General features: G+C 38.0%; 1 protein-coding gene across 2 annotated transcripts in view; it reads right to left on the bottom strand.

Moving 5' to 3' along the window:
- Positions 1-4,373: 4,373 nt before the first annotated feature.
- The window catches only part of LOC105831697, a 68,768-nt gene continuing 57,625 nt past the window's right edge, over positions 4,374-15,516 (bottom strand). The window contains exons 2-5 of one of the 2 annotated variants that reach the window (XM_012672037.3): positions 9,133-10,641; positions 8,944-9,042; positions 8,020-8,775; positions 4,374-5,360 (exon numbers count right to left, since the gene is read on the bottom strand). In XM_012672037.3, coding sequence (XP_012527491.1) covers positions 5,046-5,360; positions 8,020-8,775; positions 8,944-9,042; positions 9,133-10,641 — 2,679 coding nt within the window. In that variant the 3' untranslated portion in view covers positions 4,374-5,045. The remainder of the gene's footprint in view (positions 5,361-8,019; positions 8,776-8,943; positions 9,043-9,132; positions 10,642-15,516) is intronic. The other variant, XM_012672038.3, reaches the window with a different exon arrangement.

Below are 15,516 nucleotides of genomic sequence, written 5' to 3'. Positions count from 1 at the left end.
CTGTTCAGGTTATAATAATATTAATTGGAAAATGTTCGACATAAATCTTGATAGATTTGAACCAAACGAATTACAAAATCACGTTCTAAAATAGAAGTATCGTCGATATAAACAATAAAAAGATTTAGTCAATATAAGTAGCATTAAATACGTTAATAATATAAGTTACAAAGAGAATACATTATAGAGTAAACCGCGACGAAAACCAACAAATTGTGAGATTATAATAGTAACAACAAATTGGTAAAAACTTACATGTCTGCGTCAATAGTAAATTATAAATGCACTGTAGTCGTGTGATGTACATATTATCTGTTTAGTAATTCTTTGTCAAAAAATTATGAAACATGTGGAGTTTACGGTACGGCGCTAGCAACTGATCTGAAAATCAAAACAAATGTAATGTGATAACAAGGGCTGGAGAGACACGCTATTAACGCTAAAAGTATCATTCCATCCTTGTTGCTCAGTGAATGTCGAAGAAAGATAGAGCACGCTCACAGCGTCAAAAGCGTGCTCTCCGAATCCAATCAAGGTATAGAAAGTAAACATTCAAGCATCCTTGATAATTCTATTATATACAGTGTTCAAACATTCAGTGTCTTTTTGTAAGTTAATAGAATTTTTATTCTTTTTTATGAAGAACATCTCGGCAATCTCCGTTTTTCTTCTATTTTTTTCCCTCCTTTTTTTTCTTTAATTTTTTTCACTATATAATATTTTTGGAGATTGCCAATCAAAGTCATGATTATTTTTAATCCGATAATAACATTTAATAATATTGTTAAATATTAAAATGCGTTTATTTTATATTAAAATAGTATTAATTTAAATATTTCACCAATTTGCAACTCATAGATATATAAAATATTTAAAAAATTTTTATTATGTGATTGAATTTATCCAAGGTATTATTAAACTTCAGAAAAATATGAATACATCACTCTAAGGTTAAATACAAAAAATCGGCATTCTTTTTCGAACAATTGTAATCATGTTTAGCAACTACGCCAAACTTCTTGAAATAATGCAAAACATCCGTTGTATGTTGATGAACATATAATTGGTTGCCATTTAACATGCGAGTGCCATAATCGTTCTATGCATTTTATCATGAAATAGAACTGCGCACAATAACAACCTTACAGTTGAAGAAATAGTTTTTTACATAGATTATATAAGGTTTTCTTAGTCGATGCGATAAACTTAAAATACTAACCATATAGAGTATCGTATTTGTAATATTAAAATTGCATGCATAATTACATTTTTATTACCTGTAACTGTGAAAAAAAGACTCCAAAATAAAATCGTTGCTACTCAAACATAACGAACAACGTTCCTTACAACGGCGGAAAAATTTGTTTCTTTATATAATTAATCAGTGGAACGCATTTTTTGTAATTCTCAATAATAGATTTTATTACTCATCACTTGTAAAATCACACAATCAAAAAGATAAATTGCTTCAAATTTTCATTTTAAAAAATTCCATTGATAAAAGAATGATATTTCTCTCTACAAAAATAAACTTCTTTTCATTAATAGTTTTTCCTTTACCAAAAGTAACACTTATTTCGACCAATATTGTCTTAATAAGTGAATAGAAGTGAGTCTTAGTAAATTTTATGTGAAACAATAAAATATAAACCTTCAATATTTCACGATATAAATTGTCAATATATCAAATTATCAATATAATCGGGAATTGATTTCTCATAAAAGTCATGTAATAATTATTTCGATTAATATCGAAATAATTAATATTAAAATGTACTTAAAATCTTTATTTTATTAAGATTTTAATTTTATAAGTGATGTTTTTATTTTATTATAAATGTTATTTTTACATTAAATAATTATTGATCATGTCACAACAAATAAAATATTACTAAATTATTTCTTATAAGACAAAATATATGTTTTGTTGTTGAATGTAAATTGTTTCACAATTACATCCGCCAAAGTCGTAAAGATTAATACGGGAAGTAATTGTATATTAATAAATGAAAATTTTTAAGTAATTTCATTTTATTAATAGGATCACATTATCGCAGATTCGTTACAGATAATATTTATTTACATTAGAGCTAATTTGTTTAAATAAATCACGATGTTGTCTATGTACAAATATGTCGGTGTGTGTATTCGTAAAACAATAATTAATAATTCTATGATGATAAGACATATCTAAACTAGATAAAGTATAATACATAGCAACAGCGCTTTAATAACCATCGGGAGGATGCTGCATCTTTGCAGTCTTCGTTTACACATTCTTTACGCTCTCGATTACGCTCGTTAATTAAAGGTATAAAAATAATAGCCTCCAGTCGGTAGCGCGCTGATCCACGGACGATATAAGAGCCACCGGCTGTACGAATAACAATAATATCTGAGCATTCTCGCTGGCGTCACACGAACCCCATTGTAAAAAGGAAAAAGACAAGGAAAAGAATAAAACTTCACCAAGTGCGCATCGGTTTCTCTATTTGTTTCCGTCGCGCGTAAAAACATTAGGCGCTAATAAAATAATAAGTCCTTCAGTCCTGTGGCTTAATACCTTAAACTATATGTTAATCACATGTTTCACGGTTATTTATACCTAGGATCACAAGCTCCGTCTGTGATTATTATTCAGTATTTTTCACAATCGTCATTGTTAGTTATAAATAATTAAATTGGTTGTTGAAACGAGGAACTGTGTAGTATATGTAGTACTCTTTCCGGAGTCGCGGCATCGTGAGTTTACGCGTATTAAAACGCGATTCCGGTAAATCGCCAACGAATTCGACGAACCTGAACCTCCTTACAATATATAAGAGTTGATGCATCGTTTACTTTTATCACTCTCAATTGAAATACACATGTGCGAATGCAGAACGAATAAACAGCGAACACAAAATCAAATTTCTTAAAAAAAATTTTTTTTACGTATTACACTTTCTATTCGCTCTATTCGTATTCATTATCTGCTCGTTGTTCGTGCATTCGATGTATATCTACCAATCTATATCCGTCATTGCATCTAGCGAACGAGCACACGATAATTAAACATGATATGTTATTTTCGAGAAAATGTGAGCACTCAATATATCTTCGTATTTGATGAAAATTTCAGCATCTGTCTTATCTTTCGAATTTTTTCACATCACGCATTTCGCTCCCAATTATAGCACAATATTTTTTCATATCATCATAAATACTAGAGATGTGCAAATCAAGAATCAATATTTTACCGCCGAATCGACCAAATTTTACTCGAATCGAATAGAATTAAATCGTATCAAATCGATGAAACATAACTTTTAATAAATAATTTTTAATTAATAACATAATTTTTAATAACATTTTTAATTATTATAAGATTAAATTTTAAAATATAAATAATTAGAAGATGTCCATTGTATGAAAAAATAATATTGATTATATAATATATAACATAGTCATTTTAATATGATGTTATAAAATTGTGAACATATATGTAATTTATATTCGAATCCCAGATTCGAAATTTTCAAATAATCCGGATTTGAATAAATAATAAATTATATTAAATCTATAAAATAATAATTTCTATACTAAAATCTATACTAAAAATAACTGTTAAATAATAGGAATTTAAATACAAATTAAGTTAAATTTGATCTAATTCGATTCGATTCAATTTATATTTGAATAATTCACACATCTCTAATAAGCATTAACTAAACTCAAACATAAATACGCATTATAACACACAATAAATAAGAAAGCAATTAATCACAACATAGATTCAAATCGAAGATAGAAATGCTAAATGGAATACGAAATTGTAAGTATGGAATGTGAAATATCGACTCTGTTATCCTCTGTTGCAAGCTGACAATCTTTTCTACACATTCGATTGTTAACGACACTTTTCTGCTAAATCACAAGTTTTTTTCACACTTAAGGATAAAAGAGATACAAATACTTGAGAAATATATCAAAATAGCGATACACAAGATATTGATATAAAATTTACGAAGTTGCAAACTACTGTCACCAAACGTGGATCAAGTAATCGAAAGTTTGATTAACAAACTCATTCTTGACGTTGGTTAAGTAAACCAAATACCGTTTACATGTTAAAAACAAGATATAACATTAAATAACATCGAAATAAACAAATATAAGCAAATAATATTTTCCGTTGAATTTATTGATATGCGACTCTATAAAAGATTCAAAAATATTTCTTTTTTAATTAATAAGAATTATAAACTCTTAATAAGTATATGTTTTACACACATATGAGAAATCCAAACGAAGATTAAGAAAACATATTTTCTTGCACAAACTCTCCTTACAAAATTAAAAAAATTTTTTTATTACCTCTCGATATGTGTGTATTTTTCTTTTACTTCGTAAATAAACATTTATATAATTTAATCATACTTATACTTCCATACTTATATTGTCAATGAAAATAATAACTTGTATTTCTTGATACAATTACTTTTATCGATTACATCAATTATACCCATTATAAAACAATATAAGTTCGCGATGCAAGTCAATGTGTCATTTTTATTTTTGATTAGATAGCAAAATTGATTGCTAAAAAACCTACGTCGTGTTGTAAAGGTGTATGAAATGCTCTTTAAATGCAACTCGAGGGAAGTACATAGTAAGTTTCTGCATGGAAAATGGTATTGGTATACTTCAGTTTAGAATCGTTGAATTTCTGTCCGCTTAGAATCACCAAGAAGATGTGATTCTCAAACAAATAAAAAATGAAAACATTCAATATTAAAAAGGCACAGAATAAGGGTCATTGAGAACGCGAGTGTCACTCCTTCAGCGCATTATATCTTCTAAAACGAATACGTTTCACGTGTCTAGAATTCTATTATTTATACATTCACACACGCGTCGTATGACGCAATGCGAATAAGGCCGCGTTAAGAAGCAGAGCCAGTGATACGGTGTAAAATAATGGAAAGAAGCAAGAGCAAGTAATTCACTCTACGCGACTCGCCATTTTTGCGACTAGCTTCGCATTAACGTCGACGATCGGCGTATTAATCCTCGCTCGAAATCGGATGGCACTCGAGCGAGTCGCACTCAGCTAGAGCTTCGCCGCGTCGCAGAGGGAACTCGTCGGTTAGCAGGCTTTCTGGCACCGTAGCCGCCGAGTCGATGCTGTCGAAATAGCGGTGAGGCCAAGCGGAATTCATGCGGAAACGCCTGGTGGGCGAGCCGATTATGAATTCTACCCGCGTAGAACCGGTGATGGACGATGTCTCTTGATTTAAAGAATCCGGATAGAGAGACGAGTCGCTGTGCCGAAAACTGCTGTTGGTCGAACACCAGGAACTCGGTGGTTCGTTGCAGCTCTAAAAGATACAAAATATTTATTAATCAGTTAGACAAATAAAATACGCCCTGTTTCTATTACAAGCGAAATGTTTTTCCTGCCAAGACTACAGCATCGCTTTGAGATGCATCGTCCTGGAGATACATCTTGAAAAGATGCGAGTGACAAAAAGATTAACTTTATATTAATACCCAAGAATTTAGAACAGCCGATCCTTTATCCGTCAATTTTGCAGCGTGAAAGTTGACGAAAGAAAATGACATGTTAAATGCAGGATGGTAACAATCTGTATAAACATTGGTACTACTGGCTGTTTTAATGCTGAGGTATCAAGATCTATCATCTCTCGTATTTAACATGATATGTACGGGCAAAAGTAAAATTCTCATACAAAGCTAATTTACTACTTAATGACTTGAATTCTATGTAACAAATGTAAATGTAAGATCCTAGTGACTAAGTAAAAAGAGCGTCTCATAAACTTTATTAGCAAATGGAATATATTGTGTAAAACATTTCGCGCGATATTGCTAGATGTAAAATGGACAATGAACCGCAAGGCCAAGCAGGTAAGCGTGTGGTCGATTCATTTTCCCTCAAAAAAGTTGTTGATCGCGAATACGATTATAATAAACTACAACTCTCTCGGGCTTTTATATTTCGCATACAAGCAACGCTAGCAAATAAGATTAAATCTCGGCAAACGAAAAAAGAGCAAATTAATTTTACATATAACATACATTTAAATGAGCAAGGGAGCAAGACTCGCTAGCACTGAATGCTGATAATAATTAAAAAGATACGTGCTAAATAAATGTCTCCTTTTTCTCTTTTCCTACGTCGTGATGATAAAAAATGTTTAAAAATATGTACTGACAAAGTGTACGGGGAAGGGGGGTGTCGAAATAAATGGATATATGCGACGAATCGAGCGTGTATAATTGTATGCGCCTTTATGAACGAAAGACAAATTTGATATAATTTAAACATGGCTCTAGTTTTGTCCAGCGGTCGGTCTTACTTTAACCAAATTTCGGCAGTGAATGCTTAGACTTTGATCAGATCAAATGTTCCATGATCGGCCGCGCGTGCACAAATTAACGGGTTCTCGTAAATAAATCGCAAAAGAGAAGAAAAAGCAGCAAAATCTAAAATCTGTGCGAATAAACCGTGTAAACCCTTTGTAATGCAATTTTAAATGTAAAAGACTGTGTGTTTATTTTACTGTGTGTCTTCTAACATTACCGTGGATCGTTGAAATTTGCTTTTAAAGTCTTAGAAATTAGAATGTAAACTAAAAATATGTATTAGTTTCTGTTGCTAATCTAGATTTTATATGCAATTAGCAGTCTCCCTTAAAAGAGAAAAAGATTTTTGCTCACAAAAAAAATTTAAAATAAAACTATTGTAAAAGTTTAAATTTATAATAATAAACTAAATAAACATGATTAATGGTCTATTAGTTCTATATAGTTCAAAACGTTAGCATAGTAAAGATATATTATTCATTCCATAAGCTTAAAGAACTATCACGTAATATATTTGCAGACATAAGCATTCTTACTGATGTTCGCAATCTGGAAGATTTGACTACGGGTATGTGCGCATGCCAAAATCCAAGTGAGAGCGTTCAAATCATGGTGTATACTCTACCGTGTGGGCAGGGGGAGGAAGATGAGAGTAGGTTTTGAAAAGACAGAGGCTGCAGCTCACCACATCCAGAAAAGAAGCATCGAAGCAAATGATAATAAAAGAAGCATAACTTACGAGAAAAAACCGGCGGCACGCGAGAAGGGGCCACTTTCTTTCTTTATTGGACCGCCGTTGGGGACGGGCTCGAACGCACGCTCGCCTACCCTCCAGATCAGACTGATTTCGGTATGGTGGACGGTCGATTGGACAATTGGTGGTTTTAAAACAAAAATCAGTCGGTTCGCTCGCTCATGTCTCTGCACGTATTGTTAGACTTTTTTTCAGGATTATCAGGCAAAGATAGTGGCTCAGCGAAAACGGAAGTCAGTTCCGTTCCTATATGATCTTACATCATTAGTATGTCGAAGTCCGTAGTGGAAACCATAGAAGAGGGAATAGAATAGGATAAGGTAGGAGAGAGCGAGAGACGCCACGGGAAAAGTAGAAGAAAAAGGCAGTCGGTGCGTTTGTCTGTATCATCGCAGGAAATCATACCAGATACATCCCCGATAAATGTATGTACTCGCGATATTATCGACTGATACAGTCACTGTTACGGTTATTACGTACGGTAAGGATGTGACGTAACGGTAATGACAGTAATAGTAGTTACAATGGCGAGAAGTGAGACAAGTTAGCAAGATAGTACAGAAGTATTTCACCGTCAAATGGAAGCAATGGCGATAGAACGACGCCGTTTAGTTCGTTTAGCCGATCTTAATTCAATGAGACCAAAGTCAGTGCGGAGATCGAGATGCAATTGGGAAGTAAAAAAGACAGCGGTTTTCTAATCTTGTTACAGAGGTCAAGAAAATGGACTTCGAAGGGCATGATGTCGAGGGCGGTGATTGTCCCTAAGAGAGAGCGACTACAGCCCGTCGTCCTGGGGGAGAAGAAGGCTTGCCGAGAACTCTCTATTATACCGGGCCGTTGGACAACGGTGACTTCAGCCAGCTGCTCCAAAAGAATTGCTTTACAGGTCGTACCTTGCCGTTCTCGGACGCATCGACGGACGTCGCTGCGCGCGCCAGGCTGTGGGAACGACGTGCGGGAGCGGGCGGTCGCCTAGGAGGAGCGTTAGTCGTTCCCGTGATGGGCGAGGACGTGCCGAGGTTGTTGTTAGACTCCAACGAGTCACGGGCGCGGGACAGCGAGGAGGATTTGTTTAAGGAGTCTCGGCTGGAATTGTTACGCGGCAAGGACCGATTGTTCAAGGACGACTCCCGATTTGTTTCCTTGCCGACGCCACCACCGCTGACGCTATTGTTGCTGCTTCCGTTACCGCAGTTCTTGGACAGACTCTTATTGCTCAATGAGTCCCGGCTGGAATCGCGCGGTTTCGACAACGATTTGCCGCCGCCATGGCTGTCGCGACTAGAATCACGCGGCGGTCTTGTTAGCGACTTGAGCGATTCCCTGCTGTCGTTCCTGCCGTGACTGGGCGGTCGCGCAGGTGTCATTGCATTCACGCTCGCTGTGGGCGTCGTCGTTGTCTTGCCGCTCACGTTGCCTGGTAAAGGTATACGACTAGGACGCCGCCGCGGCGACGGTTTGATCTCTACCGGCTGATGATGATCCCGCGCGGACTCCGTACTACTACCGGGCTCAAGGCCGCTTTGTTCACACCTGGGCTGTTCCAAATCCGCCTCGGACTCGGCTTCCGTCGGCGGTCGTTGCTGAAGGCGTTCCAACACGCGCACTCGCGCCCGTGTGCCTTCCAATTCGATATTTCGTTCCTCCAACTGAAAGTGATGCGAGTTATATCACTAATTTGTTTGGTTTACAACAATTGGATTTATAACAATTGGTACGGTTTTTTCGCAGAAGAACGTAACGCATTTAATAATGTAACACTTTGACAGTCTTTCAAATAAAATTGCTATGCGGCGACTTTCGATAGCACGACTCACCTGGAAACGCAAATCGTCGTTCTCCTCGCGCGCTTTATCGAGTCGTTCCGAAAGAGTTTCCGTACTTTTCTTCACTTCGTCTAGCCTTTTTTGTAGGACCTGACAAACGTAAGTTATCAAACAATTAATCAAGTTTATTCATTCCTTTCACATAAATAGATGCGTTATTATAAATCACGTCGATCTTACCTGATTATGGACGGTAGTAGTAATTAGGTGTCGCTGAAGCTCGAGGGGCGAGTGCTCGCGAAGAATGGCCGCAATCTTCCTTGAGTCTACATCTTTCACGTGAGTCACCCTGGTGGGCGAGACCAGGATGGAATCGAGCGCTCCCAGCCTGGCTCGCCTCTCATTCACGTTCGCCTCAACGTCGATGTCGACATGGCGCGTCGTCTCGTCACCGCGCCCGACAACGTCCAGCAATATATTCTTCTCGATCGTCCTCGTGCGAAAGCGACTCTTGTGAGCCTTACTTCCAGGACTACCGGTGACGGACGCGAACGCCGAACCCTTGCTCTTGATACTAGTGACATTGGCGTTCTTCGGCGAGGAAATCACCGGCGCGATGGGTTGCAGTCTTTGAACGCCCGGTGCCAAAATCTCCGAGGTGCTCTCGATCAGTCCAGCCCGCAACCGATCCTCCAGACCGGTCTTCAGCGCCGACAGAGCGGCCAATTCCGTCTGCAGTTCCTGAGCCCGGGCGCGACTAGATATCGTCTCCGCCTCAAGTTCGGCAACTTTGTCCAATAGCTGCTCCTTCTCTCGCCTGAGAGCTATCACTTGCGGATCTCTGCTATCCTGTTGCCGCTGATCGACATTCCCGTCATCAACGACATTGCAGCTATCGATCGTCCTGTCGGCATCACCGAGACCGGTGACCCTCCTCACAGTCTCGAGCACATCGGTCGATATCAGCTCCTCCGTCGTCACGCTCTCCAGGCGACCCTGAAGGCACTCGACCTCCTCCCGCAGCCGAATTCCCTTGCGGTGGATCACGTCCAGCAGGTTCCAGAGCTCATCCTCCGCCTCGTCCAACGCGTTCGGCCGGGGGCTGCTCGCTCGCGGCGCGATCGCCGTCGAAGCGCTGTCCTTCGACGAGGTCTCTGTGCTGAAACCAGAGTCCTGGACCGTAGCGCTGCAGTTGTTCTTGGTACCGCCGCTGTGGGAGTTGCTGCGGCTTCTAGGCAACGAAGACGAGGATTCACCGCCGCCCCCGCTACCGTTTCCACCGCTGCCCCCGCCGCTGCCGCCGCCGCTACTCTCGCGGGTCACTCGTCGCCTTATCTTGCCGGGCTCCCATTCGCTGATCCTCCGCGAGGACGGGCTCGACAGCGGCAGCGGGATGTGCGAGCTCTGGGTACATGTGGACGACATCACGGACGCACCCGCGGACGCCGTCGCGGCCATCTTGTGCCGGAGGTTTGGGAACGTCTCGATGACGAGGTCCCGGAACTCGAGCAGAGCGCCGACCTCATTCTGCAATTCCTGCAGGGCCACCAGGGACTTGGCTTGCTCGCTGATAAGGTAGTGGAACGGACCGGGGCGCAAGGGCATGCAGTCCATGCCACCGACGCCGACACCGCTGCCACTGCCGCCGCCACCGCCACCGCTGCCGACGCCGTTACTGGCACCGACGTTCACCACGACACCCTCCGTCGAAACGCCGCCGCTACCGTCGCTACCGCCGCTGCCGCACTGCTGCAACACCAAAAAGAAATCCCTCTCACAATCTGTTGTAAGTTTAAAATAGGAATGTAGACAGCCATAAAATAAGCCTATTTTGCACAATCCATAATTTGCGGTTGTAATAATGTCGAAAGAATCGGTACGCAGTATACGTATGGAGATATGTAACGTATGTGAAAAGATGTATGCGGTATATAAAATTCTACATACAAAATTCTGTCTTCAATTATGTTTAAAGAATTTCATAGCTCTAAAGTCTGGTCATTTAACGGATCTTGTTATGGCATATGGAAAATAATATATATATAATAAAATAGTACGGAACACCCAAATCCGTTAAAATAACGGGTTTTAGATTTTTAGATTAAATTACAAAAACCATTAAGATTTTTGTCAAACTCTTTATTTTAGATTAATTATTTAAGTATTAAAAAAATGTATTAAATATTAAAAAGTAATAATAAATACATATGTAAAAAGAATTAAAAATAAAAACAAAGAAAGGTATAGATTTTTGCCGGTTCTAGTGTTAAAATTTAAAAACTGTCCCTAGATAGTGGCGTTAATTTTACAAAACTATTCACAGTATTAAATGATAAACAGAAGATGTATTAATAAAAATTGCAACTGCCAAAACTTTCTTTTCGTTGTTGAAATTGACGATGAAACACTCTCTCACCATCCGATCGTTTTCTAGTACTATAAGCCCTATGCGTGACGGTGAAACCGTCCACTTTCCTGCGCGAAAATAACACACTCGCTAATCCTATGAGTGAGGTTGGCTAACTGTTATCCAGACGTGCCGGTAATTCGTGAAGTCTTCTGGCCTCGTCTTCTCTAATGTACCAATCAATCTTGCCGTCTCGTCGCATCGTTCCTTTCGGACACACCCGTTCGCGAACGAACCGTGACAGCAGAAATTATACCGATAATCGGCGTAATTTATCGCATTGGAAAGTGCAATTTCTATCCCGTTCCTTCCCGCGAGAGACACCGAGAGCGCGTCCTTCCATTATTCGAGGGACGTGTCAGATATCTTACGCTCGTGGCAAATAGATCCCCCATATAGCTTTCACGATGTGCTCCTCACAAAACCGACGTCATTTAATATATTGCACTTAGATCGATTTCGAATCGGAGAAATCTCTGGAAATTAATTGTGAAATCAATCGAAATCAAGTTGGCAGTCCTGCAACACTTTGTGCTGCATTAACGTAACATTTATTAATCTGATGCATAACCCTTTACGATTGCACGTCGAATTGGACTTTCCGTAATGCGTTGCGAGTGGTTTGTTACATAATTCTTCTAACACATTCTGTGTTAGAAATAACAAATCTGTGCGCGGTTATAATCAGTAAATTATATTTTTAAAATCTCCCACAAATTTCTTAAAATAATAAAAATTTATAATTAACTGAGTGAAACCAAACTAGGTAAAATTAACGAAATATTTTATCTTCACTCATACGCAACTAACGATTCGCGGATTGCAGAGGGTTAATTATGTATGTCATTAATTTTAGAACTATTGAGATGTTACACCTTAGTACGTTACGAGCCACGGCTTTGTGTTTGCTAATGATCGGGTCTACGTGTTGCATTGTCTGCAAGTTTTACCGTCGTGCGCAACAAACCCTATCAACAAACCTTAATTATCCATCGGAGAAACACTTTACGGCCAGAGATGACCAGATTACTGCGAATTTCCGAAGCGTGAAGATTCGGATAATTCGCATACATTACAAAGACCCCCGCGTTCGCATAAGCGAACGCATAAGCGAGTAACGTCTGTTGCATTATAAAACGATACTCGGGCTTTTAGAGCCTTTCGGTATATCGTGCATGATTATATCGTTTCCTGTTGCATTTCCGACAATGAGACTCGGTTTATCGAGGCCTGTTTCTCTCGCGATACGAAGAAACTGCTTCCGGACTTCCGAACCGCTTGCACCGAAATTGTACCAGAATACTTCCAGGAGCGATAATTACCGATTATGCTAACGAGGTGTGCAACGTTATACGACGTCGTTTTTACTTTCACTGCCACTTATCGTCGCGTCGGTACATGGTGATACCGGGAAAATCGTAAGATCGAATACAGATAGTCGCAGATCGCAAGTAATCCAAAATTAGGCCAACGTGTCTAACGGGGCGGGGTAATTTTCTTCTTCCTAATTATCAATACGCACTTTCACCGACTGTAATCGACGAAGGAAAATGTGGTCGTTACGTTAACGATGACTGCGTTAGATCAATGCGCGCGCGCAAATCGGATGCATTTTTTAACGTGCAAATTCGGATCTGCAACCAGGATCGACCGCAACATTTTCCTTCGTAAAACAGATACGGATGTGCATGTCCTGCGCGGTCGAAAGTGAGATACGAAAGTAAATACAGGATATGCATCGACATAGATACTTAATCTATAATCGCATTATCCGGGAAAAGCTAAGTGTCACTGTTACTTTTCACCCTGTATCTAGAGAAAATCAGGTAATATATATATATCTCGCTTACGCACGCCTACATCTCTACATAATTACTGTATCCATTACAGAGAATAAGATTTCTCTAATATCAGTCAATGTCATTAACGACCAAATAAATATCATCACTGTACAACATAATATAATTATATTAGTAACATGGTATGTAATCAATGATATCTAATAAATAACACAAATATTAAATTATACGTTTAAAACATATGGAAATTATAAAACAGTCATATTGTCGAATATCGAGATAATACACTGAGAAAAAAATGTAATATTTGCGATTATAATTGCATAGTAAAATAATTATATTAATTATTACAAGGATATGACATTATTTCAGAAACATGTGTCAATAATCTATTAAATTCAGTAATTAGTTTTGGAATGCGCGACATATTTTCAAGATAAATAATATTTATCGCTTTCTACACAGCCACACACAAAAGAAAAATAAATAGAATACCTTATCTGTGATATTTTTAAATGTATCTGAACGTACAAGTTTCATTTATGTTGATCTTTTGAAATATTTGTTCTTAATTATTGACAACTCTCTTCGCGATATCTATTCGGTTTTGGTTGCAAAAAATTATCAAAAAATGTAACAATTAATTATTACATAGATTTTATAATTAACAGAAAGTGTGAAATTAAGAAGTTAAAAAGTCAAAAAAATATTTTTTAATTCACGATTAAAATTATTAAATTATTATCTTATGGATGCGTCGTATGGATGAGTACGAGTATAATCTCGCGCAATGCTATGTTTATTGCCGAGTAAGAAAGTGGAAACCCCCCGTGTGGCGGATATGCATTTCACGCCCATTTTATGTTTATATATACAATTCGCAGCAGACGATGTCGAAGATGCCGATATGTGTCGGCTATATGCGTGATACGCGCTACCGTCAACGCAACGTACGATGCGTGACGCGTCTGATTAGTCAAGCGGCAAGACGACAGGAAAGTGCGAGAGAAAACGGGGCTTTTGTGTCAAAGTCTTTCTCGTGATATTTCTCCATCGAGCGACAAACGTCGAAGATGAAGAGCGGATGTAATACTTAATTTTTAACGGATTTCAGACGATTCGTAATGAGATCTCTGTACATTCGAATTTAGGGAAAGAAATTAGAGAACGATCAGTGAAAGCCGCGCGAAGAACTCGTCACTTTTATCCTAATTTAACACCGCGAAGAATTGCACTTTCTCATTTACGATTCTTCTGTGCTTGTAGAATTCAAATGAACTTTCAGTGTTAATTGCTGACCATGTTAATGTTCGCGCAAGGAATTTACCTATTCATAACTTGCACAATCGGTATTTATCTGTATGGTCACCTCCGCGTAGCGTTTAAACAGTGTTATGCTGCAATGTATTACTGAAAGCATAATGCGTCCCAAGCGAGGAAGCGGATCCCACCTTTGTCCGTGAACGGATGATTCACGCCGAGCTCGACAGACTGTATCGTATCTCGGAGCAGGGATCGCTTGCCACTGACATCTTCAAGCGAACTCGCCTTCGTGCCCTCATTCGAGAAGCCGAAAGGTCTTTTGAAGCGCTGAGTAGATATAAATAATAAAAACATCCATATTTAAAGAAAATCTTAAAATTAAATATCTACCAATTATATTTGTTTCCGATGGGAATAAGCTTTTCATCCGTATTCGAATCACGATGTATAGCAACCGTATTCAAACAAGTTCGATTGCTTTATTCGACGACTCAAGGACTCGATGTCAATTACCTTCAAGTACCACTCGTCGTGCAAGAAGGTTGTGATAAATCATTTCAATAACAATCAAGCACAATCGAGTTTGTATTTGACGAGTTTTCACGACTTGTAAATAAAAAACTAATATCTTCATTATGATACACACTCAACGCAGAGCAATTCGCGATTAACATATGAAACACTTACTCAAAGTAAATTTTTTGTATAAACTAGTTTTTGAATTAAAAATTGAATCACAAAATAAATAACAAATACATCAATTTTTATTTCGCTAAGAAAAAAAATTGTTAACTTGACTAAACTTTTCAACTGTAATTAAATTTCTTCAGTTCAAGTAATTGTATATTATATATTAGCTTAAACATACAAAATATATGAAAAATTTAGTCAATAACTTTTACTTAATAATTTCTATAATTTACTTCAAAATAGAAAATTTGTAATAAAGTTTTTCGTAATTTTTAAAAATAAAATTTATTTACAAGACACAATTTGTCTTTAATGTTTCGTAGAAGCGTAGAGAACGACGGCGGGTTATTAACTGTTTGTTTTCGCGGATCAATTCTCTCCTTCGATTCGAAGGCTATTCGGACACGGCCTCTGCATTTTCCACGATATTCACCCACACACGTTTTCGCCATTGTTCCCTCTTTA

This window comes from Monomorium pharaonis, chromosome 5 (assembly GCF_013373865.1).
Source record: "Monomorium pharaonis isolate MP-MQ-018 chromosome 5, ASM1337386v2, whole genome shotgun sequence".
NCBI classification, from domain to species: domain Eukaryota; kingdom Metazoa; phylum Arthropoda; class Insecta; order Hymenoptera; family Formicidae; genus Monomorium; species Monomorium pharaonis.
This window is presented reverse-complemented; position numbering and strand designations above follow the sequence as displayed.